General features: G+C 41.4%; 1 protein-coding gene across 1 annotated transcript in view; it reads left to right on the forward strand.

The window, feature by feature from the left end:
• The window catches only part of LOC109932277 (netrin receptor DCC), a 590,638-nt gene that overhangs the window by 534,590 nt on the left and 30,523 nt on the right, over nucleotides 1-25,525 (forward strand). Inside the window, exons 19-22 of the mRNA XM_048603985.1 lie at nucleotides 8,278-8,440; nucleotides 13,342-13,571; nucleotides 20,072-20,188; nucleotides 22,429-22,578. Coding sequence (XP_048459942.1) covers nucleotides 8,278-8,440; nucleotides 13,342-13,571; nucleotides 20,072-20,188; nucleotides 22,429-22,578 — 660 coding nt within the window. The remainder of the gene's footprint in view (nucleotides 1-8,277; nucleotides 8,441-13,341; nucleotides 13,572-20,071; nucleotides 20,189-22,428; nucleotides 22,579-25,525) is intronic.

The following is a 25,525-nucleotide window of genomic DNA, read 5'->3' on the forward strand; positions in this document are numbered from 1 at the left end:
CCTCTCCCTCCTACAGGTTGAACTCCCCAACTGCTTCAAGAAGACCACCACCATCCCTGTACCTAAAAAAGCACATGCAGTGTGCCTTAAGGACTACCTTCCAATAGCCCTGACTTCAGTAATCATGAAGTGCTTCAAGAGGCTGGTCATGGCCCACATTAATTCCAGTCTACCAGCCTACCTCAATCCTCTACAATTTGCCTGATGAAACAGGGGATGCCATATCCCTAGCCCTGCACTCATCCCTGGAAGATCTGGACAACAAAGACACCTACGTCAGACTCCTGCTCATTGACTGCAGCTCTGCCTTCAACACCATTATCGCCTCCAGACTGACCTCAAAACTGCATGACCTTGGTCTCAGCTCCACCCTCTGTAATTGGATCCTCAGCTTTCTGATCCACAAACCAGAATCAGTGAAGATAGGTACCTGCACCTCCTTCACAATAACCCTCATTACTGGAGGCCCCAAGGATGTGGTCTCAGCCCCCTACTGTACTCCCTGTAAACCCACGACTGTGTTGCCAAATTTCAAAAGGATGCCAACTAAAAGTTCACTGATGACACCACCGTAGTGGGACAGATATGCAACAACAACAACTCAAAATACAGAAGGGAAACAGAGGGCTTGGTGATATGGTGCAATGAAAACCATCTCTCAACGTTGGCAAAACTAAAGAACTGATCATCGACTTCAGAAAGAAAGGGGGAGAACATGTCCCCATCCACATCAATGGAAGTTGAGAGGGTGGGCAGCATCAAGTTCCTCAGAATGACGATAACCGACGACCTGTCCTGGATTTCGCGCGTAGATGTGACAGTCAAGGAGGCACAACAACACCTCTTCTTCCTCAGCCAGCTCAGGAAATTTGACGTGTCCGTAAGGTCCCTCACCAATTTCTACAGATGCACCATTGAAAGCATACTGTCTGGGTGCATAACGGCCTGGTATGTAACTGCTCTGCCCAGGACCGTAAGAAACTACAGAAGGTGGTGTGCACAGCCCAGACGATCACGGAAGCCAGCCTCCCATCCATGGACTCCATTTACTCGGCTTGCTGCCGCGGGAAGGCGGCTAACACCATCAAAGACCCATTTTACCCTCGTAATGACCTCCTATAACCTCTTCCGTCGGGCAGAAGATATAGAAGCCTGATCACATGCACGAGCAGGTTCAGGAACAGCTTCTTCCCATTTGATATTAGAATGATAAATGGACTGTCTAGCCTCAAATAATGCTGATCTTGTTAATGTTGTTCTCACCTAGCACACACCTTGTGTGGTGTAACTGTATGCCTCTGTCTAAGTCTTTTTGGTCTGTACATCCTTGCTTATTAAGATCTGTCTGTACTGCTCATAAACAAAGCTTTTCATTGTACTTTGGTACATGTGACAATCAATCAATCAATTTCAGTCCTACCAGAGAGGAAGCTGTGCTGGATATGGTCCTAGGAAATGAGGCGGACCAAGTGGACAACATCAGAGTGGGGGAGCATTTGGGAAATAGCAATCATAACATAATATGGTTGAATATTACGGTGGAAAAGGGTAAAACTTAGTCAAAGATTAAGACCCCAGACTGGAAAAGGGCAGATTTTAGATGTCTAAAATTTCAACTGAAGCAGGTTGATTGGAAACAGATTTTGGGGGATAAAGCAATGGATGAAGGATGGAAGAATTTCAATAGTGATGAATACAGTAAAAGCTAGATACATTCACATGAGAAATAAATAATGTCTGAAGCTAGAGTACCCTGGAAGACTAAGGCTATTGGCAAGAAAATAAGAAAGAAATAGGTGGCATAATAACTTTAGAAATCAGGTTGAGTATCTCAAATGCAGGAGAGAGGCTAAGGTTATAATAAGGAAGGCTATGAGAAAGCATGAGGAAAGGATGGCAAGCTGTGCTAAAACAAATAGTAAGGTATTCTTCAAACATATTAACATTAAAAGATTAACAAAGGATAGAATGGGCACATAAGGAAAAAACAAGGAAAGCTACTCACTTCAGCAAAGTCAATATGGATTGGAAGTTGACAAAAAAATAGGAAACAGAGGCAAAATAGTTGGGCATTTCTCAGACTGGAGACAAATTAAAAGTGGTGTTTCCAAGAATCAGCGTTGGGACCCTTGCATTTACTGATTAAGATAAATGAGTGTTGAGGCCAAAGTTTATATAAATGGGTGTTGAAGACAAACTTTCTAAATTTGCAGTTGATGCAAAGCTAGGGAGAATAGTCAATTGTGAGGATAATAGTGAGTAACTTCAGAGGGACAAGTTGGCCAAATCGGCAGACACATGGAAGATGAATTTTAATGCAGAGAGATGTGAGGTAATGCATTTTGGTACAAGAAACACAGAGAGACAATACAGGCTCAATGGTATACTTTGAAGAGAGCAGAAGGAATGAATTAATTTCTTTTTTTTATTGTCAAGTGTATTTTACAGTGCGAGAAACAGTAAAATAGACTGAAAAGCTTTTCCACTGTCGCCACAATCCATTGCCATTTTGAATAGTTTTAAGAATAAAAAAAAAGAAAGATATAGCTTCTACAGGTTCAAGTGCATAATTCTCTGAAGGTGGCCAGGCAAGTTGAAATTGATGTTAAGCAGGCTTATAGGATCCTTAGGTTTGTAAATAGAGACAGAGTATAAAAGCAAGGAAGTAATGCTACACCTCTGCAAATCATTGGTTAGACCCGATTGTGTTCAATTCTGGGTACCCTATTTAAAGAAGGATGTTAAAGCCCTGGAGAGAGTGCGAAGGAGATTGACTGTCATGATACCAGGAATGAGGGATTTTAGATACAAGAAAAGATTAGCGAAATTGGGTTTATTCTCATTATAGCAGAGTAGATCATGAGGTGACCTTACTGAGGTGTTCAAAATAATGAACAATTTTGACTGGGTAAAGAATGATATTCTGTTTCCACTAGTTGGTATGTCTGTAATTCAGGGTTACAATTCCAAGATTGTCAGCAAGAAAGTTAGGAGTGAGATGAGAAGAAACTTCTTTACTCAAAGAGTTGTTCAGATTTGGAATGTATTGCCTGGGAGAATGGTGGAAGCGGATTCCACAGGAGGTTTCAAAAGAAAGCTGTAGATATATGTCTGAAAGGCATGAATTTGGAGGGCTACAGAGGTAGAGACAGAGAGTGGAACTAGCAGGGTCGCTCTTTTAGGAGCTGGTACAGATACAACGGGCCAAATGGCCTCTTTCTAAATGATAAAATTCTATGATTTTTCTGATTCTATCAGGGGAGTCCAACACACAATCCAGATTTTCACTGACTGTTCTGTATTTAGATGCCAATCTTTAAATGTTCTTTTCTCAAAATGCAACGGAAGCCTTCAGTCTCAGTACATGAGTGTTGGAAGCATGTCACCATCGTTTGCTTCTTTTAATAAGTTGGTGGTGCATTGACACGACCAGCATGTTTCCATAATTCTCTACATTGGGGATATGGAGCACAGATTGGGTGATCGCTGTGCAGGACACCTACATTCTGCATACAAAAAAATGATGCTGAGTTTCCAATTTCCTGTCATTTCAACACACCACCCTGTTCCCTGGCCAACATCTCTGACTCAGGCTTGCTGCAGTGCTTCAGCAAAGCTCAGTGCAAGCTATAACATCTCATTTTCCACCTGGGAACTCAGCAACCTTCTCGATTCCATATCAAGTTCAATAATTTTAGACCTGAGCACCTTCTCCCATGTCCTTAGCCCCACCCCCACATAACAGGCCTTTTCGTCATTGGGCTGCTACCTTCACATTGTCAGCCAATAATAGTCCCCATTAACAGCTATTGATCCTCCCAAGCTAACCTTTACCCATTCCTTTTCTCCACTGTGATGTGGAGGTGCCGATATTGGACTGGGGTGGACAAAGTCAGAAGTCACAAGACACCAGGTTATAGTCCGTAACGTTTATTTGAAATCACAAGCTTTCGAAGTGCTGCTCCTTTGGCTGGTGAAGCCTGTTCACCTGATGAAGCCGCAGTGCTCCGAAAGCTTGTGATTTCAAATACACCTGTTGGACTATAACCTGGTATCTTGTGACTTCTGACTTTGCCCAACTGTTGTTCTCTCCAGAAGAAGCCTCACCAACATCCTATACAACCTCATCATGACATCTCATTCCTATACTCAAAGGTGTGAGCAATGAAGGCAAGTGTGCTAAATGCCTTCTTAACCACCTTGTCTCCATGTGATGCAAATTTCAAAGAATTATGTTCCTGAACCCCTAGGTCCCTCTGTTCTGCAATGCTACCCAGGGCCCTTGTTTGTTTTACCAAAATGCAATACCTTGAATTTATCCAATTTAAACTCCACCTGCCACGCTTCAACACGTTGAACCAATTGATCAAGATATCTTTGTAATCTTAGATAATCTTCTTTATTCTCCACTGTAGCACCAACTTCTGTGCCATCTGCAAATTTACTAGCCATGCCTCCTAAATTCTCATCCAAATTGTTTATATAAATGACAAACAGAAGTAAACCCAGAGCCGATCTCTGTGGAACACTGCTGGTCACAGGACTCCAGTCCGAAAAACAACCTCCACCACCATCCTCTTTCTCCCACAGTTAAGCCAATTTTGTATCCAGTTGGCAAGCTCACCCTGAATCCCTGTGATCTAACTTTACCAACTTTACATGCAGAACCTTATCAAAGAATTTACTAATGTCCATGTAAACAACGTCTACCGCTCACCATCAATCTTTATGGTTACCTCCACAAAAAACTCAATCAAGTTAGTGAGACACGATTTCTCTCACACAGTAGTGGCGGACATGAGTTTTTGGGTTCCTGGCAGCAGCGGAGTCAAGTTTGGGCCCAGTCTGGGACCCGAGTACTGCGTTGGCGGTGTTGGACCACCGTGCAGACTCAGGTCAGTGGCGGTGGGGTCAGGTTTGCGCCCGATGTGGACCCGACAGCTTTGGTGTTGGCTACTTCAGTGAAGTTAGCCCAGAAGATGGAGTCAAGTTGGGTGCAGTGCAAGATCCAGCAACATCAGTATCAGTGCCAACGGTATTGCAAGGCCAGCCCAGCGAGGACACAGCGATGGCAGTGGTGTCAGTGGACAGCGGATGGTGCCAACGAATAACAACACAGTTCCAGCAGTGATGACATGCAGCGAAGGGACATTAGGCTGGCCAACTGTTTCGTACTGGTGACAGTTTCAGCATTAGGGTGGAGGAGCACCTGGATCCAGGCCCATCACTATGCATTTAAGAAGAAGAATTATAAAGTTGAACATTTCTTTATTTTCTGTCTTCACATTCTATGTTTTGGTTTATTTTTCTGCGTTTCAAGATGGCGCTGGAGAGTGGCGACTATGCAACACTTTTCACTGTATTCCTAACAAACTGCATGTGACAATAAATAAATCAAATCAATCAAAGCCTACAACGCAGTTCTGAAGAAGAGTCTTACCATCAAACATTCTGCGTTCGTCTCCATTTCCAACATCTACGATGTTTTTTTTTATCTGAGCACCTAAATATCTTATCTTGTTCACCAAATTATCCTCTCATTGTTCTAGAGTGCAGGCCCAACTTTATCAACATCTCTTCATAAGACAGTACCTCCATACCCAGAATCAACATTGTGAATCTTCTTTGTACTTCCTGCAATGCCTGTTTATTTTACTTAGATAAAAGCACCAACACTGTGCACAGTTTTCTAGATGTGTTCAGATTAGCGCAATGTATCATTTTAGACCTTCCTAGCTTTATACTCCATTCCATTTAAAGTAAAGGCTAACTGTCCATTTATGTTCCCTATTACTTATTGAACTTGGATGCTAGCCTTTTGTGATTCATGCACAAGAACCCCAAATTCCTCCATGCCGCAGCTTTCTACAGCCGTTCTGCATTCAAATAATTTTCAGCTCTTCTACTGTTCCCGCAAAAGTGCATGACTTTGAAATTTCCTACATATATTTCATCTGCCAAAAATTTTGCCCATTCACTTTGTAGATTCTTTGTCTCATCCTTACTACTTTCCTTACCAACTATTTTTGTGTCAGCTGCAGACTTGGTTATAGAATATTCAGTTCTGTTATCCAAGTCATAATAGTGAATTATAATTAATTGTAGTTCCAGCACTGATCAATGTGACACTCCAGTGGTAAAAGGTTGCGCCCTTTACCCCAACTCTCTGTCTTCAGTCAGTTAGCCAATCCTCTATCTATTTAATGGGTTCATGAAAGGCAAGTCATGCTTGACTAATTATCTGGAAATCTATGAAGACATTACAAGTGCGGTGGGCAATGGGGACCCAGTAGATGTGATGTATCTGGATTTCCAAAAGGCATTCGACAAGGTGCTGCGCAAAAGGCTGCTGCATGAGATACGGTGCATGACGTTATAGGCAATGTATTGGCATGGATCGAGGATTGGTTAATTAACTGGAAGCAAAGAGTGGGGATAAACGAGTGCTTTTCTGGTTGGTGAACAGTGACTAGTTGTGTGCCTCAGGGATCAGTGCTGGGACCGCAATTGTTTATAATTTACATAGATGATTTGGCGTTACAGATGACACTAAGATAAGTGGTACAGCAATGTGTGCTGAGTGCTCTGAAAGTTTGCAAAGGGATCTAGATAGTTTAAGTGAATGGGCAAGGTCTGGCAGATGGAATTCAATGTTGATAAATATGAAGCCATCCATTTTGGTGGTAAAAAGGACTATTACTTGAATGGTAAAACATTGCAGCATGCTCATGTGCAAAGGGACCTGTGTATCTTTTTGCATGACTCACACTGGTTGGTTTGCAGGTGCAGCAGGTAGTTAAGAAGGCAAATGGAACTTTGTCCTTCATTACTAGAGGGATTGAGTTTAAAAGAAGGGAGTTTATATTACAGCTGCATAGGGTGCTGGTGAGGTGTGCAGTTTTGGTATCCTTACTTGAGACGGGATGTACTGGCAATGGAGGGTGTATAGAGGTTGATTCCAGAGTTAAGAGGGTTGGCTTATGAGGAGAGGCTGAATAGACTGGGATTATATTCATCGGAATTTAGAAGAATGAGGTGGGGGGGTCTTACAGAAATGTATAAAATTATGAAGGGAGTAGATAAGAAAGAGGCAGGGAAGTTGTTTCCAGTGGTGGGTAGAACTAGAGCAAGAGGGCATAGCCTCAAAATTAGGGGGAGCAGATTTAGGACTGAATTGAGGAGGAACTTCTTCTCCAAAAGGGTTATGAATCCGTGGAATTCCCTGCCCAGTGAAATAGTTATGGCTTCCTCATTGAAAGCTTTTAAAGCTAAGATAGATAATTTTTTGAATAGTAAAGGAATTAAAAGTTATGATGTGAGGGTGGGTAAGTGGAGCTGAGGCCGTGAAAAGATCAGCCACGATCTTATTGAATGGTGGAGAAGGCTCGAAGGGCCAGATGGCCTACTCCTGCTCCTGGTTCTTATGTTCTTATGTGGTACCCCCAAAACCATGGGATCTTATTAAGTAACTTTATGTGTACTGCCTTACGGAAGTCCTTTGGAAATCTGTTGGTTCTCTTGTTTCTGTCCTGCTTGTTATCTCTCAAAGAATTCTAATAAATCTTTTAGGGATGATTTACTCTGCATCAAGCCGTGCTAACTCTTATTATTTTATATCTTTCTAAATACTCTGCCATTACATCCTTTATAATAGACTAACAGATTCCTAATGGCAGGTGTCAAGTGAACTCGCTGGTATGGTCTTCCTCCCTTTTTGATTGGCAGTTTTCCAATTCTCTCGCACTTTTGCAGAATCTAAGGAATCTGTGCATTGACTATCTCTGTAGCTATTTCTTTAAAATCCTGGAGTGCACCCCATCAGGTCCAGGAAATTTATCAGCCTTTAGCCATGTTAGGTTCCTGAGTTAATTTTGTAGATTTGTATGTTTTTTTGGCAAATACAGCTATGACATTGACCTGGAATGTGCTGATATTGCTAAAAGAACAAAGCATCTTTATTATTATTACACAAAACCAATGTGCAGAAGCAAAATTATTTCAGTACAAAGCAAAACCATTTCTGCCTATTGTAACTGTGCAATTTTAAAGCTGCAACTTCTTTTCCAGAGTTATTTACCATAATTCCATTTCCCTGCTTATTTCATATTTATACAAGTGCTCAACGCCTCTTAACTAAATTGGATTCTGATTTTTTTCGTGCCATAATGCATGTTAAAATAGTCATTGAATGAAGAAAATTCTTTACAAATTCATCGCTTTATAATTTTAAGAATAATCCCAAGTTTTTAATATCTAAATTTATTGTTTTTCTTTCAGAGCCTCCAATTGGCCAGATGCATCCGCCTCATGGCAGTGTGACTCCTCAAAAGAATGGTAATCTGTTGGTGATCATCATGGTCTCCATTGGTGTAGTTACAGTTGCAGTGGTCATTGTTGTAGCCGTTATCTGCACCCGTCGATCTTCAGCACAGCAAAGAAAGTATGTTTGGATTTTATTGCCTAATTTGCAATGTTATTTCACTTCATTGTAACTTGTGAAGGAGGTCACTTGACACTTTAGTGAGTGTATTAAGTGACTGACTCAGTCATCCGCGGTTTGCTGTTGAATTCCCATTGTGGATTGATTTTGCTGTTTTCATTCATCATGATGGTAAAGTTACAACATAGAAATTTCAGCATGAAATGAGCCATTCAGCCTAGCTGGTTTATGCCAACATATATGCTCCACACAAACCTCGCCATATCTTACATCATCTGACCTTTTTTTGCAAAGTTACATGCCTTTGTTTCAGCTGAAAACTGTGGCCTTGTTACGTCAGGAAAAATTGACCAAGTTTCTTGAGTATTATTTAAGGATAGTCTGGTAGATGTGATTGTTTGGGCAGGTATAGACATTTGTCCATACTGTAGGAAGTAATTCAGAGTTTAACTTTTTTCATTGATGTCTGGAATGTAATTATTACTGCAAATGCAGGCATTTCTTGCACATCCCAAATTGCCCTTCAGAAGATGCTGGTGAGCAGCCAAATGTTGAATAATGTTATTGAATTGTATTTTGTATTCATCAAGGTGAAGGATATCAGTTGACAGGGAAAGAAGCACTCTATTATCCATTTCATATAGTAATGCCAGCACCAAGATGTCTTGGTCATTGAATGAAGAAAATTCTGTCTGGGACAGACTATGGCAAAGTAACATTTGGCTTAACCTTATGCCTTAATCTCACAGTCAGAAAAGGACATCCGATCGTACTACTATGAATTTTAAACCTTTGCAAACAAGAAATCAATGTGACCTTTCTGAGTAAGATTGTCAATTTAAGGACCATATCTTCTGTAGTTTTATGTCCACAATGTTGAAACATAAAAAATCTGTTCTCTATAAGATATTTATAGCAGACTGATAGAAGAGACTTCCATCCTGAAACTAGGGCTGAAACTGGTTTTGATTACCATATTGTGCTGACCTATAGTGAACCACAGTTCCTTGCTTATTATTTTGGACAGTAGTGACTGTATCATAAGTAGTTCACAGGTTTATTCAAATGGGACAGGATATAATAAGTTTTGGCGGAACAATGGAGACACCTCACAGTTGCAGACCTCTGCTGTAATATTTTTTCAGGCACAGCAACAGATCTATCAGTGGGTGGGTGGAAAGGGCACTGGGCAAACAAACAGACGAGGTTTCCCTTTCAATATTATGTTGAATCAAGGAATCTGAAAACTCTTTGTAATCATCAAAGTAATATGGGCTATGTACAGCATTCCTAAGTGAGAATTTAATTTTACTAGAATTCAGCTCAGTTCTGTTGACAGCATTGTATTGATGTGCTGAAAATATATACATTTATTAAAATATACTTACTTATTCATATCTGGTACATAGTATTTTTCATGAATACTTTTCAAATCCTTTTATTTGTGTTTTTCTCATTTGCTGTTACTAGGCTTACACTTTCTACCTTCTATACAAACATAAAAATTAATAAAAATAATAGCAATATCAAAGAGAACAAGAGCAGAATGGATTTAACAGAACAGTAGCACAGTTCCTTTCATTGACATTTGGATCAATCCTGAAACCTGAAGACAATGGCAACAACTTGCATTTATTTACTATAGTGTAGTAAAATGTCCAAAGAACTTCACTCAGCAATTATCAAATAATAGTTAACACCAAGCCAATGAAGGACATATTGGGACTGATGACTAAAACCTTGGTCAAATTGATAGGTTTTACAGAGTATCTTAAACGGGAAAGAGATGTGAACAGATTTAGGGGTGGCCTTTCTGAAGTTTATGGGCTGGTAGTTGAAGGCATAGCTGTCAATGTACATAGCATCAGTAATGGGGAAAATGCTAGAATCTATATTAAAAAATGTAATAACAGAATATTTGGAAAACATTAATAGGATTGGACAATACCAGCATGAGTTTATGAGAGGCAAATAATGCTTAATAAATCTGTTGGAGTGTTTTGAGGATGAAGCCATTGGAAAAGATAAGGTAGTTGGATTTTCAGAAGCCTTTTGAAAAGGTCTGTCATAAGACGTTAATGGTGAAAGTTAAAGAACAGAGGGTGGGGGTAATATATTGACGTTAGTGAAGAATTTGTTGACAGGAAACAGAAAGTGGATATAAATGGATCTTTTTTCTGAGTGACAGGCAATAACTGGTGGGATGCCACAAGGATCCATCCTTGGGCCCCAGTTATTCGTGATGTACGTAAATGATCTGGATGAGGGAACCAAATGCAACATTTCCAAGCGTGCTGAAAACAGAGACCTGGGCAGAATTTTGAGTTAGCATGTGGATACAGGGAGGCTTCAAAGTGATTTAGACTAGTTGTGAGTGGACAAACAAATGACTGATACAGTGCAATGTGGCTAAATGTGAAGTCATACATTTCAGTGTGAAAAACAGAAAGGAAGAGTATAATTTAAATAGAGATGTATTGGAAAGTGTGGATGTACATATTTTCCTAATCAACTTGTTCATAAATGTTATTACACACTTCGGGAGCAGATTGGGCGTGAACCCCAGTCTCCTGCCCCAGGGTAGGGATGCTATCACTGTGCCACAAGACTCTTTTGGCATCTATGTGTACTAGTCAACTGAAATAGATAGATAAGTACAGCTGTCCATTAGGATGGCAACTGGTAAATTGGTCTTCATTGCAAGAGAATTTGAGTTCAACAGTAAGGGATATGATAGTGTAGTTATATAGGGCCGTGGTGAGACCACACCTGGAATAATGTGAGCAGTTTAAGTGTCTCTACCTAAAAAAAGCATATACTAGCCATAGAAGAAATGCAACAGAGGCTTACTAAGCGAATACTGGGGATGACAGGACTGTCCTATGATGAGAGGTTAGTTTGCTTGAGCCTGTATTCACTAGATTTTAGAAGGATGAAATGAGATTTAATTGAAATATATAAAATTCCAGAAGTGCTAGGTATACTTTTGGTTTTCTTGGTTGAGAAATATAGAACCAGGGGCACAGTCTCAAGTTAGATTATTTAGTCATGTTGTGGAGGTGCCAGCATTGGACTGGGTGGACAAGGTCAGAAATCATATGATACCAGGTTATAGCCCAACAGGTTTATTTGAAAACACAAGCTTTCAGAGCCTCACTCCTTCTTCAGGTGTTAGTGACAGAGGTAGTAACAGACGCAGAATTTATAAGTAAAAGATCAAAGAGTCACACCACTGATCAGGATGTATTAAACAAACCTGAGATGCTGTTAAACTTCAATTAGTTAGAAGGTTTTAATTGAGTAATATGTATATGTAAATCCCCGAATTTCATGTATTTTGCTGTCGTGAGACAATTAAAGGTTTTATCAGTGTAAAGAAGAGGTGACATTTTAGGTCAGAAAATGCTTGTTAGGTGTGAGGCCTTGTTTAGAATCTGTTTGTGTTGTGGTTTGGAGTCAGATTGGTTTTATTTCTAAAGTAGGGGAATTTATAAAATGCCACATTGACTGACTGTCTATAAATTGTATGCTTTTTGAACAAAATAGAACATATCTGAAAATACAAAATCACCCCATAGATTCACGTGTGTGTGTGTGTTTGTGTGTGTGTGTGTATGTATGTGCGTGAGAGAGAGTGAGTGTGAATGCTTGTGTGAGAGTGTATTGTGTGGTGGGGTCACCTGTAGTGCAACATGAACCCAAGATCCTGGTTGAGGCCATCCTCATGGGTACCAGACTTGGCTATCAGCCTCTGCTCAGCAACTCTGCACTGTCATGTATCCCAAAGTTCGTCTTGGGAGGACGTTTACCCAAAGATCTGAGGCTGAATGTCCTTGGCTGCTGAAGTGTTTCCCCACTGGGAGGGAAAATTCCTGTCTGTGTGCATTCATCTGTTGTCATAGCGTCTGCATGGTTTTGCCAATATACCATGCCTCAGGACATTTTTACCTGCAGCGTATGAAATTGACAACATTGGCTGAGTCACATGAGTATCTGCCGTGGACGTGGTAGGTAGTATTCCCACGTGTGACGGTAGTGTCCATGTCGAAGATCTGACATGTCTTGCAGAGGTTGCCATGACAGTGGGAGAACACTCCCACTGGGAGAACACTTCCTGCATTTTGAGTCCCCAATGTGGATGTCACCTCGTCATGAGGAATGAATATGGTATTAATAAATTTCAAAACATACGGGTGAATTGCTGTTTTACATGGGAGGAGTATTTGGGGCCTTGGACAATGGGAAGAGAGGAAGTGAAAGGGCAGGTGTTGCATTTTGCACAGAAAGTTGCCATTTGGAAGGTAGAGGGTGTTAAGGTTGACTAAGGAGTAAATGAGTTTAGAAAATCTCAGATCCTGATTGCACTTGGTGTTTTGCACAGCATTTGTTTTTGCTAGGATGCTACAATTGCTATTAGTGTTTCTAATATAGGTCGTCCTAGGACTTCCCATTCACTTAGGAATGATACCGGTGAGTGTGTTACTGACTGGTTTGCATGTACATAAAAGGTGATATAGGAACAACACAGGAATGGCCTCTAGAATGAAGCTGCTGCTCCCAATGAACCATACTCCAGCAGAAGAGGAGATACAATTGGAACAAAATTGTTGTGCTCTTGTTTTACCCATCACTTTTATGTCATTCACTGTTTTAGTTAAAAAAATTGGTAACAGTCATAGGTTACCGAATGAACTGTGTGAACAGTAAATACCCTTTCTTTGCATGTTCAAGGGTAGATCTGTTACAGTTAAAAAGACATAGGTTTTTTCTCAAGTTCAAAAATTCATGTTTGGACACATAGAATGATCATTAATTTCTCAAATCTCAGAGCTAAATGGTCAAGAAGTAAAATTAAGGCTTCATTGTGTCCTTCCCTTCAATTTATTACATTTCCATCACAGAAAGCGGGCAGCACACAGTGGTGGCAAACGGAAGGGCAGCCAAAAAGACTTGAGGCCACCAGACCTTTGGATACATCATGAAGAAATGGAGATGAAAAATATTGAGAAGCCCTCGGGCACAGATCCATCTGTAAGAGATTCACCCATGCAGCAAAGCTGCCAAGATATAACTCCTGTCAGTCACAGCCACTCAGAGAACCAGCTAACTAGCAAAAGTGGCTCACATTCAGGTAATACTATGTACAATTAAATGTTACAGAATATACTACACTTACTGTCTGAAATCTTTCCACAGATTACTATCATGCTTATTTTATGAATGTACACTCTTAGATTAGAGACTCATCTTTTGCAAAATCCTGACGCCTTTTCATGATTTTTCCATCCAAAACATGTTCTTCTGACATGCACATCCAGAGGACGAGAGTGTACTTATTAATTAGCCTTGTTAATAAAACTATCCCTAGTACGTAATCATTGAGGTCAGGATGTGTAACACAGGGTTTAGAACAAGGGAGGAACTGAAGCAAATGTGTGTTCATAGAAAAATGGTGTTGGAGGAATTGGTAGGATTGAAGGCTGATAAATCCTCGGAGTCTGATAATCTACATTGCAGAGTGTTAGGTGTGTAGCTGGTAATGCTGGCCTTTTAAAAGAGCTGGTCACGTGACTGGAGATGCAGAGCTTGCATCCAGTCTAGAACCAGTTGTGGAGGTGTGAGTATTGTAAATAAAGTGTTCCTGTTCAGATTAACCATTTGTCTACCTAGTTTCCAATTCCTGGTTCCAAAGGAAGCACCAACATAACGCAACTTAACAAAGCAGCCTTATAAATAATGGTTGCATTGGTGATCATCTTCCAAAATTCTTTAGACACTTCAACAGTTCCTGCAGAATTATTTTAAAAATTCATCTATGGGATGTGGGCATCACCAGTTGGATAAGCACTTATTGCCCATCCCGAATTGCCCTGAGGGCAGTTAAGAGTCAACGACATTGCTGTGGGTCTGGAGTCACAGGTAGGCCAGACCAAATCAGATAAGGATGGCAGTTTTCTTTCCTAAAGGACATTATTATTTTTATGTTTATTAGACTCTTATTTCCAGATTATTATTGAATTGAAATTCCACCATTTGCCATTGCGGTATTTGAACTCCGGTCCCCAGAACATTACTTGTGTCTCTGGATTAATAGTCTGGATTCATAGTGCCACTACACCATTGCCTATCCTAATGGAACACAGCTAATGTAACCACTCTACTTAAAAAGGGCTGCGGGGAGAGAACAGGGAATTATAGACCACTAAGTCTGACATCAATAGTAAGGAAGATGCTAGAGTCCATAGGATTATATAGCAGAGCACTTAGAAAACAATGGTGGAATCAGACACAGTCGGCATGGATTTACAAAAGGGAAATCATGCTTGACAAGTCTACCAGAATTGGTCAAGGATGTAACCAGAGTTTATTGGGAAAGCCAGTGGATCTGGTTTATTTGGATTTTAAGAAGGGTTTTGTCAAAGTCAAAAGAGAGTGGTAGGGGGGTGGAATGCATTGCCGGAGAGGGTATTGGAGTCGGCCTCATTAGGGGCATTTAAGCGGCTATTAGATAGGCATATGGATGATAGTATAAGGTAGGGGTGGAGGTTAGATAGACCTTAGGTTTAGGGTAAAAGTTCGGCACAACATTGTGGGCCGAAGGACCTGTATCGTGCTGTACTGTTCTATGTTCTATGTCTATAAGAGATTAATTTGTAAAATTAAATTGTATGGGATTGAGATGGATAGAAAATTTGTTGGCAGACACAAAACAAAAAGGGGGAATAAATGGGTCTTTTTCTGAATAGCAGGCAGTGACTCTTGGGGTAATGCAGGAATCTGTAGTAGGACCCAAGTTACTCACAATTTATGTTAATGATTTAAAATGAGGGAACCAAATGTAATGTCTCCAAGTTTGCAAATGACACAATGCTGGATGGAAGGATTATTTATGAGAAGGATGCAGAGATGTTGCAGTGTGATTTGGACAGGCAGAGTGAGTGAGCAAATGCATTGCAAATGTAGTACAATGCAGATAAATATGAAGTTATCCTCTTTCACAACAAAAATGTGAAGGCAGACTATTATTTGAATGGCTGTAAATTGACAGAGGTGGATATTCAAAGAGACCTGGGTGCTCTCATGCACCAGTCTCTGAAAGTAAGCGTGCAGGTGCAGCATCAGGAAAGGAGGCAAACTGTATGTTCTCGCAATGAAAGAATTTGAGTACAGAAACAAGGATGTATTGCTGCAATTATACAGGGCATTGATGAGGCCACGCCTGGAACATTGTGAGCAACTTTGGTCTCCTCATCTGACGAAGGATGTTCTTGTTATTGAGGGATTCCTGGGATGGCAGGACTGACATTTGAGGAAATACTGAGTTAGTTAGGAATGTATCCACTGGAGATTAGAAGAATGAGGGGTGATCTCATAGTTAGTATAAAATTCTAATAGCACTAGACAGGTTAGATGCAGGAAGGATGTTTCCAGTGGTGGAGGACTCCAGAACCAGGGGCTATAATTTAAGGAAATCACAGAGGGTCAGGCAGCATCCATGGAGAGGGAGAGAGCAAGTTAACATTTTGAGTCTAGATCACTCTTCATCAGAGCATCAACTCATCTAGACTCAAAACTTTAGCTTGCTTTCTATCCACAGGTGCTGCCTGACCCACTGTGACTTCCAGCATATTTTGTTTTCAGTACAGACTCAAGCATCTGTAGTTATTTGCCCCTACTCTGTCATAGTTTAAGAATAAGGTGTAAACCTTTTAAGACTGGTATGAAGGGAAATTTCTTCTCCCAGAGAGTGGCGAGCTTGTGAAATTCACTACCACAGAAAGTAGTTGAGGCCAAAATATTATGTGTTTTCAAGAAAGAGGTAGATATAGCTATGTGGCTAAAGATATTGAGGGTATGGGGAGGGCAGAATTCAGATACTGAGCTTAATAATCTTCCATGATCATATTGAGCAGTCTCGAGAAGTCGCATGGCCATTTCCTGCTTCAGTCTTCTATGTTTCTATATTAACTAATGAACGTTATTGTGGCCCAGAACATCTAATCGGTGTCAAAACTATTCTGATCAAAGCCAATCATGGAAGAACCTACCCAGTTACCTGTTAGTACATGTTACGGCTATTCTTCTGATACTGGCTACCTGCTGGAGCCCCTCTGTTGCAGCAAACTGAGTGGGCGAAGTGAAGCCAGGTCACCATGCAGCTGTTAAAGGAGCTTTAATGAGTTGTTACAGCCTGCCTTGGATATGGTACACACTGCTGACAGTGACGGAGCAAGGGAATTTTTAAGATGATAGATGTGCTGTCAATCAAATGGGCTATTTTGTCCTGGTGTCAAGCTTCTGGAGTGTTGTTGGAGCTGCACTCAAGATAAGTGGAAAATATTCCATCACACTCCAAAAAGTTGTGCTTTGTAAATAGTAGAGCGGCTTCAGGGAATCAGGAGGTGAGTTACCAACCTCAAAATTCCCAGCTTTTGATTTGCTCTTGTAAACAGTGTTTATATGGCTGACAAAGTAAATTTTCTTCTCAATAATAAATGCAGGGATATAGCTGATGGGACGGTTAGTGACAGTAATGCTGTTGAACATCAAGGAGGGATAGTTACATTCTCACGAGTATTCATTGCTCAAAATTATGGGACTTACTGATTATCAGCCTGAGCTCAAATGTTGCCTAAGTCTTGCTTCATGCAGACACAAACTTCTTCAGTATCTGAAGAGTTATGAATTGTACCAAGCACTGTGCAATCATTGACAAACATCCTGACTTCTAATCTTATCTGGACAAAAGACCAATAAAGAAGCAGCTGAAAATGAGGGTTGGGCCTTGGACACTACTCTGAGGAGCTCCTGCAGAAATAGCAATAGAGATGATTGGCCTCCAACAACAACAGCAACAATCATTTTACATTGTGCAAGACTCCAAACGGTGGATTATGGCCTGATTGCCATTAACCTGTCTTAGTTGAATAGTCATGCGACTGTTATCCCACAGCACCACAGCACATATTTAGCTTTGAGTTAAGAACATAGAACAGTACAACACAGTACAGGCCCTTCGGCCCACGATGTTGTGCTGACCTATTATCCTACTAAGATCAAACTACCCTGCATACCCTACAGTATACTATCATCCATGTGCCTATTCCAAGAGTTGCTTAAATGTCTCTAAAGTATCTGACTCCATTACCATTGCTAGCAGCACATTCCACACACCCACCACTCTGTGTGAAGAACCTACCTTTGGCATCTCCCCTATACCTTCCTCCAATCACCTTAAAATTATGCCCCCTCGTAATAGTCATTTCTGCCCTGGGAAAAAGTCTCTGACTATCCATTCTATTTATGCCCCTCATCACCTTGTACACCTCTATCAAGTCACCCCTCATCCTTCTTCGCTCCAATGAAAAAAGCTCCAGCTTTCTCAACCTTTCCTCATAAGACCTGCCCCCCATTCCAGGCAGCATCCTGGTAAATCTCCTCTGCACCCTCTCTAAAGCTTCCACATCCTTCCTATAATGAGGAGACCAGAACTGAACAACAATATTCCAAGTGTGGCCTAACCAGGGTTTTATAGAGCTGCAGCATGCTCTTAAACTCAATTCCCCCTGCCAATGAAAGCCAGCACACCATATGCCTTCTTATCAACCCTATCAACTTGGGTAGCAACTTTGAGGGATCTATAGACGTGGACCCCAAGATCCCTCTGTTCCTCCACACTGCTAAGAATCCTGCGATTAACCCTGCATTCTGCATTCAAATTTGACCTTCCAAAATGAATCACTTCACACTTTTCTGGGTTGAATTTCATCTGCCACTTCTTTGCCCAGCTCTGCATCCTGTCAATGTTCTGTTGCAACCTACAACAGTCCTCCACGCTGTCCACAGCTCCACCAACCTTTGTGTCATCGGCAAACTTACTAACCCACCCTTCCACTTCCTCATCCAAGTCATTTATAAAGATCACAAAGAGCGGAGGTCCCAGAACAGATCCCTGTGGCACACCCTGGTCACTGAGCTCCAAGCTGAATACTTTCCATCTACTACCACCCTCTGTCGTTTATTGGACAGACAATCCTGTATCCAGGTACATCTTTTTATTTCAGATTTGTTGAATTAATTGAATGTAAATTGCCCGGCTCTTGTGCCGTGATTTGAATTCATCCCTTCAGAGCCTTAGTTTGGATTTCTGGATGGCCAGTCCAGTAAAATCACCATGGTGCTGATAGACCTGTTCTCAGGGACCATCAACATCACCCACTCAGCAGCAAATCAGTCTGATTGGCTGAGAAACAGAATAATAAAATAATGAGGGCCGGCTGTTAAACTTGTTTAAATTTGACAGTACACCCTGGCTTTTCTGGATTTCTTCCCTGCAAACAATGCTCCTCTGCTCGCTACCTGCCAATCCATAAATATTGGGATCAGTAGTTCTGAAAGGAAATAATTATGAAAGAAAACTTTAACAGCTCTCCTGCAACTTTAACCACCTTGAGTCAAGACTTGCTGTTTGATAATAATAGAATTGTTGTGCCGTGTAGCTGGGGGCTATTGATTTGCAGTGATTGAATAAACTCATTTTGTTTCACTAAATGCAGTTATGGGATTTTTATCAGTGTTTTCTTTGATTGAATTTTATATATCTATCCATTTGTCTCTGAAAACTGTAAACTGGTGCCCTTAAGATTAGAGACATTCTTCTTAAGGTATCCATTTAACTGATATCTCTCACTAGTTTTAAAGCTGGGAATACAGATACCAAATTGTTACAGTTAGATATCTCACTATTGAAGAATTTTATCCTGTCTTTTGTATTTCTGTTATTCCAGCAACAGCTATTTAGAAAAAGAGGAAGGTTGCTTAGCGACACTTTCATGGTACCTGACCTCCAAATACATTGCTTTACAGGGGAAATGTGATGCCGTGTCTATCTCAAAAGTTGCAGATATGGAGCTAAGTGGAATAGAGTGAGATTGAGTTGGAGATTAAAGGCTGCAATTTTTAACTGTTTGTCAGATTTAGACTGCAGACTCAGCATGAACACAAATGAGCTAGTCTAGCCTACCCCTAATAACCCTAACTCTATGGGCTCAACTCCTGTTTGTTCATAATGGATCTGACATCTGCACTCAACAGGTACAACTAGGTTCATCTGAACCATATTTGGCATGATTCTGTAGGTAGTCCAGGGCAGCTTCCTCCAATATACACCAATCCAGAATTACATTCAAACCCATTCTGAATGTAAAGGAATGAAGGCAGAAAATGAATCTTCAGCCCATCAAGAAAATTTGTTGTCCCATCAAAGAGGAGGAAGACTCTGATATGTTTTGCTCCTTCAAGTTGAGTTTTGCGTCAATGACAGCACAATTTCTGGACTCTGGTATTTATCAGTATAATGTTCGAGTAGTGATGGTCCCATGTACTAGGGATTGTTCTACACTTTGGCAGTGCATAGGAAAGATCCTAGGATTTAGCATAAGGGGATGGGTACAATACCAGCATTTTATATTTAGTGGGCAGATTCCACTATAAATGTTAACATTGGTATTTCTAGCATGGAAAGTTAACACAGAAATTAGTTGTTATTGTTATATGAGTGTAGCATTTTGAATCTTAGACATAGTTCTGTACAAACCCAATGGTAGTACAGTTTGATTATCTTGTCCAAAGGTCATGATCCTGACGAGGTTGGAAGTAGTATGTCCACACTGGAACGTTCTCTAGGAGCACGAAGGGGAACACGACCAAAGCTGATGATTCCCATGGATTCACAGCCCACCAATCCACGTGAGTAACTTACGTATTTTGCGATTCAAGCTGGTTTCTCTAATTAGGACTCAAATGTCATAGAATTGCATAAAATATGCAGAACCCATGGGCTAACTAGCTTGGTGCTGACTTTTTGCCTATTTTATTAAATGCATGTTTTGTACTACTGAGGGTGGAGCAGTTCCTTCCTCTGCGAATTGGGAGCTGAAGGAATTGAAAAGTAAGTTTTTGCTTTCAGAGAATGAGACACTGTATTAGTCCCCCTGTCTGTGACTGTCTCACTTTACAGCTGATGAATCGTGCACTCTCAGACCCGAAGTTTGCATAATGATCGATAAATTAAATCCCTGAAGTTGAGAGAACTTTAAATTTGAAAATGCCGATGAACATTTTGTCCCAGGCTCTTATTGTTTTCTGAATCATCACAACATGATCAAAGATCCAAAGCAAATCCAAAGATGTAGTGATCGTGACCTTTACAGCTTAACAGCAGGAAATGTTCGAAAAGACCGTCATCAATTCTGTCTGAAATTTAAATCAGATAATATTCTGAAGCTTTTGCTTTTATTCCACTTATACACTTTCACTCAAGTAATATTGCATTTAAGTAATATTGGAAAGTGGATGATAAATGGCCTATTAAGCTGAGTGGTACAGGGAATGGAATTGTCTCATGCAATAATCAGTATTTTTCTCAGAACCCATCTCAAGATCCACATTTGGGTAGATTGTAAGAAATTTTATTTTATATCTGGCTTGGTGTAACGTATTCCAGGAATGCTTGGTGCTCATACGAATAGAAGTGCAACAAAGTTAGTTAAATATAGAATTAACAAATACTGTGCAGCCCATCTGGGAAGTCTTGTGAAAATAGTTTACAGCTCACAGCAAAGATATATCCAAGTAAGGAAGAAGGATACCAGGAGGGTGTTAACGAGATAATTTAAGGATAGTATTAAAATTGAAAAAAAATGTACAAAATGGCAAAGTTTAGTGGTAAGCTAGAAGATTGGGAAAGATTTAAAAGCAAAAAAAAGACCAAAATAATGAAGAGGGAGAACAAAGAACTAAGAATCTACCGACCTGCGCTGACTCATGATACCTTTCTAAACTAAAATCCTTCTCACCTCTACGTAGTCCCTATCCCCCTATTCCCATCCTAATCATGTATCTGTCAAGATGCCTTTTAAACATTGCTATTATATCCATTTCCAGCACGTCTTCTGGCAGCGCATTCCAGGCACCCTCTGTGTAAAAATCTTGCCCCTCGCATCTCCTTTAAATTTCCCCTTTTCCCCTTTTAAACTTATACCCCCTAGTAATTGACATTTCAACCCTGGAAAAAAGACTCTGATTATCCATTTTACCCATGCCTCTCATAATTTTGTAAAGCAGGTAACATTTCAGGGTAGATTTGTAAATAATATGAATTTGGGCCATAAAAGCTTCTTTAAATGTATAAAACATGAAGAGAGATACCAAGTGAACATAGACCCTTTAAAGAACAAGGCTGGGGTAAAAATAATAGGCAACCAAGAAATGACAGAGGAATTGAATAAATAGTTTGCATCAGTCTTCATTGTAGAATACAGATAGATCTCCTAAATGCGATAGTTCTTGTGTGACCTCGCTCTATAGAAAATCGCATTATGGGGAAATCGCTATAGAAAATCACTATACCTGTACAGCAGAAAGCCAATTGCACCAGATTGTTAATTGTACCCAAAGTGGAAAATCTACTGGAATTGTTTTCAATTGTTTTCAATGGTTTTCTCAGTTATTCCACAATTCTATGTCTGTCCATCCAGAACCTCCTTTCTTTCCTCTACCTTGTTCAATTTTACCTGGTGTTCCGTGAAATATGAACCCTGTTCCAATTTACAGCAAATAAAATTACTAAATGATTTAACATCCCAAAACTGTTAAGGTAGATGCAAATGATGACAGCATCTCATGTTTATAAAGCTGCTACCTTCATCTTCCGAGCTTCAAAGTGTCTTGGGACAATTCATTTGTCAGAAGACAATCTCCCTTGACAGTCCTCCAGCAAAAACTGATGGTGTTAGTTTTTTTCTAATCAGACTTAATAGAAATGCAATTTAACTTTAAATTTCATCAAATTGTACAAATGTAGCTAATTAGAAAACTAAAGTCTCATTCAGCAATATTTCAAGTAGTTTTCTCAAGCAAACAGTTTTCAGTTTGTTGAAAATGTGACCGAACAATGGCGTGAGTTTTTATTCGCTTCATGTTTGCAGCTGTGGTAAGTGCAATTCCTGTTCCAACACTGGAGAGTGCCCAATACCCTGGCATCCTGCCATCTCCGACATGTGGATATCCTCACCCACAGTTTCCATTGCGTACCATGCCATTCCCCACACTGACTGTCGATCGTGGATTTGGCTCAGGTAAGGATCCATTCTTGATTGAATATTTATATGAAATTGTACCTTTTGTTGCACCTAATTGTTTTTCTATTCCTTCAAGGAATCTGGGTATCACTGACAAGGTCACTATTTATCAACCATCCTGAATTGCTCTTGAACTAAATAGCTCATTAGGCCATTCAGAGAGACAGTTAAAGTTAACCACATTGCTGTGGGTCTGGAGTCAGCTGTAGGCCAGATGAGGTGAGGATGGCAGCTTCACTTCCCTAAAGGAAAGGGCATTAGTGAATCAGATGGGTTTTTATTTTCAAATTTTACTGACTGAATTGTAATTCCACCTGTTGTAGACGGGTGAATTAAATCAATACCCCAGGCATTTCCTGGGCCTCTAGGCTACAAGTCACATGATATTATCACAACACCACATACTTCCTGTTCTAAAGGAATGAGATAAAAATGATTGTTATCATCCTGCAGTTGACTGTCATCGTCTTCACTATCAACTACCCAGCTAATGTTTATGTTGTCTGCAAATTTCCCAATAACCCTCCCCCATTTAACTTGAAATCATTGATATATACTACAAACAGGTGAGATGACAGTGACTGCCCTTGACATCAAGACTGCATTAGACTGTGCGTGGCATCAAGGAGCTCTATTGAAACTGGAAACAATGGGTATCAGGGAAAAACTCTCCACTGGTTGGAGTCAGACTTCACACAAAGGAAGATGGTCATGTTTGTCGGAGTTCAATCATCTCAACTCCAGGATATCTCTGCAGGAGTTCCACAGGATAATGTCCTAGGCCCAATCATCTTTAACTCTTCATCAATAACCTTTCCTCCAACACAATGTCAGAAATGAGGATGTTTACCAATGATTGCACAATGTTCACGACATTTCAGGCACTGAAGCAGTCCATGCCCAAATGCAATGACTCCTAGACAATAGCCAGGTTTGAACTGAGAAGTTGCAAGTAACATTCATGCCACACAAATAATAGCCAACTACATTTTCCAACAAGGGAGCATCTAACCATTGCCCCTTGACATTAAATGGCATCACCATCACTGAATCCTCCACCATCAACATCTTGGGGGTTACCATTGACCAGAAACACAACTGGACTAGTCATATAAATACTGTCATTACAAGAACAGATCAGAGGCTAGGAATCCTGCAATCTTGCAATTCACCACCTGATTCCTCAAAGCATGTGCACCATCTACAAGGCAGAAGTCAGGAGTATGATATGATACTCCTCACTTACCTGAATGAGTGCCGGTAAGACTCGGGAAGTTTGCAAACCCAGTCTAGCAATTATGTCCTTCAGACCCAACGAGCTTAATTAGTATAGAGATAGTAGGAACTGCAGATGCTGGAGAATCCGAGACAACAAGGTGCAGGGCTGGATGAACACAGCAGGCCAAGCAGCATCATAGGAGCAGAGAGGCTGACGTTTCGGGCCTAGACCCTTCATCAGAAAAGGGGGAGGGGAAGGGGGTTTTGAAATAAATAGGGAGAGAGTGGGAGGCGGATAGAAGAGAGGATAGGTGGAGAGGAAACAAACAGGTCGAAGAGGCGGGGATGGAGCCAGTAAAGGTGAGTGTAGGTAGGGAGTTAGGAAGGGGATAGGTCAGTCCAGGGAGGACGGACAGGTCAAGGGGGCGGGATGAGGTTGGTCGGTAGGAGATGGAGGTGCGGCTTGAGGTGGGAGGAGGGGATAGGTGGGAGGAAGAACAGGTTAGGGAGGCAGGGATGAGCTGGACTGGTTTTGGGATGCGGTAGGGGGAGGGGAGATTTTGAAACTTGTGAAATCCACATTGATACCATTGGGCTGCAGGGTTCCCAAGCGGAATATGAGTTGCTGTTCCTGCAACCTTCGGGTGGCATCGTTGTGGCACTGCAGGAGGCCCAGGATGGACATGTCGTCTGAGGAATGGGAGGGGGAGTTGAAATGGTTCGCGACTGGGAGGTGCAGTTGTTTGTTGCGAACCGAGCGTAGGTGTTCTGCAAAGCGGTCCCCGAGTCTCCGCTTGGTTTCCCCGATGTAGAGGAAGCCACACCGGGTACAGCGGATGCAGTATACCACATTGGCAGATGTGCAGGTGAACATCTGCTTGATGTGGAAAGTCTTCTTGGGGCCTGGGATGGGGGTGAGGGAGGAGGTATGGGGGCAGGTGTAGCACTTCCTGCGGTTGCAGGGAAAAGTGCCGGGTGTGGTGGAGCTGGAGGGGAGTGTGGAGCGGACAAGGGAGTCACGGAGAGAGTTGTCCCTCCGGAAAGCAGATAAAGGTGGGGAGGGAAAGATGTCTTTGGTGGTGGGGTCGGATTGCAGATGGCGGAAGTGTCGGAGGATGATGCGTTGGATCCGGAGGTTGGTGGGGTGGTACGTGAGGACGAGGGGGATTCTTTTTTGGTTCTTATTGCGTGGACGGGGTGTGAGGGATGAGGTGCGGGAGATGTGGGAGACACGGTTGAGGGCGTTCTCGACCACCGAGGAGGGGAAGTTACGGTCCTTGAAAAACGAGGACAACTGAGATGTACGGGAGTGGAATGCCTCATCCTGGGAGCAGATGCGGCGGAGGCGAAGGAATTGGGAATAGGGGATAGCATTTTTGCAGGAAGGTGGGTGGGAGGAGGAGTATTCTAGGTAGCTGTGGGAGTCGGTGGGCTTGAAATGAATATCGGTTTCTAGGTGGTTGCCCGATATGGAGACAGAGAGGTCCAGGAAGGGGAGAGAGGTGTTAGAGATGGTCCAGGTAAACTTAAGGTTGGGGTGGAAGGTGTTAGTGAAGTGTATGAACTGTTCGAGCTCCTCGTGGGAGCACGAGGCGGCGCCGATACAGTCATCAATGTAACGGAGGAAGAGGTGGGGTTTAGGGCCGGTGTAGGTACGGAAGAGGGATTGTTCCACGTAACCTACAAAGAGGCAGGCGTAGCTTGGGCCCATGCGGGTACCCATGGC

The sequence above is a fragment of the Rhincodon typus genome, chromosome 1, assembly GCF_021869965.1.
Source record: "Rhincodon typus isolate 14 chromosome 1, sRhiTyp1.1, whole genome shotgun sequence".
In the NCBI taxonomy this organism is placed as follows: domain Eukaryota; kingdom Metazoa; phylum Chordata; class Chondrichthyes; order Orectolobiformes; family Rhincodontidae; genus Rhincodon; species Rhincodon typus.